The sequence below is a fragment of the Propithecus coquereli genome, unplaced genomic scaffold (assembly GCF_000956105.1).
Source record: "Propithecus coquereli isolate 6110/MARCELLA unplaced genomic scaffold, Pcoq_1.0 Scaffold594, whole genome shotgun sequence".
In the NCBI taxonomy this organism is placed as follows: Eukaryota; Metazoa; Chordata; class Mammalia; order Primates; family Indriidae; genus Propithecus; species Propithecus coquereli.
Genome location: NW_012151885.1, coordinates 649,164 through 650,798, shown reverse-complemented (window position 1 = coordinate 650,798; position 1,635 = coordinate 649,164). Strand labels below are relative to the sequence as shown.

The 1,635-nt window shown below is 45.0% G+C and overlaps 1 protein-coding gene across 1 annotated transcript; it reads left to right on the top strand.

Moving 5' to 3' along the window:
* Positions 1-527: 527 nt before the first annotated feature.
* LOC105822050 (olfactory receptor 52H1-like) lies at positions 528-1,505 on the top strand. Its single transcript, XM_012658981.1, has one exon. The coding sequence runs from the start codon at positions 528-530 to the stop codon at positions 1,503-1,505; it is 978 nt and encodes a 325-aa protein (XP_012514435.1).
* Positions 1,506-1,635: the final 130 nt, after the last annotated feature.

Below are 1,635 nucleotides of genomic sequence, written 5' to 3'. Positions count from 1 at the left end.
AGAGACAGGGTCATGAGGTAGCCTTGAAAAAAGCCAGTAGTTGTCTTGGGGCAGAAATTGACATTCCCCAATGACAGAGCAAGTAGAGCAATGATGTTCATAAAGTGATATAAACTGTAATCCACTAACGTGTGTGAGAAACATATCCTATACCTCATTAACTTGTATCAGAAGTTCTATCAGACAGTGCATAATGAAGAGTGTGGCCAGTCTCGAAGGCTTCCTGGAGAAGGTGTGTAAACTATTGTGGGTGGCCAGGAAAAGAAGTTTTCTTTAGGTCAACTAACCAGACATCAAAATGTGCCTGGCACAAATTTGATCTTTGCAAGTGGCTGCCATTATTATTAATTTCTACTTTGCAATGGCACTTCGAAGGGGTCCCACTTCAATGATAAACTATATGGTCACTCTGTCTTTAGGAGTCAATAATGATGACTGCCTGGAAATCAGAATGACCCAAGTTTCTCTAAGTATCCTTTATCACCTTCTGTCTTCAGGACTTGGGACTTGTGCCATCTTGGTCTGCCATGATCATTTCCAACCTGAGCAGTTACAACCCAGGACCCTTCATCCTGGTGGGGATCCCAGGCCTGGAGCAATTCCATGTGTGGATTGGGATTCCCTTCTGCATCATCTACATCGTAGCCATTATGGGAAACTGTATCCTTCTCTACCTCATTGCAGTGGAGCATAGCCTTCATGAACCCATGTTTTTCTTTGTCTCCATGCTGGCCATGACTGACCTCATCTTGTCCACAACCACTATGCCTAAAACACTCAGTATCTTTTGGCTGGGGGCTCGAGAAATCACATTCCCAGGGTGCCTTACACAAATGTTCTTCCTCCACTATAGCTCTGTGCTGGATTCAGCCATTCTGATGGCCATGGCATTTGATCGCTATGTGGCCATCTGTTCTCCCTTGAGATACACCACCATCTTGACTCCCAAAACCATCATCAAGATGGTCGTGGCCATTGCCTTTCGAAGCTTCTGCATCATCCTGCCAGACGTATTTTTGCTGACATGCCTGCCTTTTTGCAGGACACGCATCATTCCCCACACATACTGTGAGCATATAGGTGTTGCCCGGCTTGCTTGTGCTGATATTTCCATCAACATCTGGTTCGGCTTTTGTGTTCCCTTCATGACAGTCATCTCAGATGTGATTCTCATTGCTGTGTCCTACACCCTTATCCTCTGTGCTGTCTTTCGCCTCCCCTCCCGAGATGCCCGCCAGAAAGCCCTTGGCACCTGTGGTTCCCATGTCTGTGTCATCCTCATGTTCTATACCCCTGCCTTTTTCTCTATCCTTGCCCATCGCTTTGGACACAATATCTCCCGCACTTTCCACATCATGTTTGCCAACCTGTACATTGTTATCCCACCTGCACTCAACCCCATAGTGTATGGAGTGAAGACCAAGCAGATCAGAGATAAGGTTGTATATTTGTTTTCTACTAAAGGTATGGAATGGTGTTCCATGGGCAACGAAAAAGCAGGATAAGTTTGTATGTACAGAAATGTAGCGGGAATGAAGGACCAAATGCTATAAAAAGAGAGCTGTCTACAGATGATTTTGTGCATCAGGTAAGTGGCATGATCTGTATGACAGAGATGTTTCTATGATAAAAAAA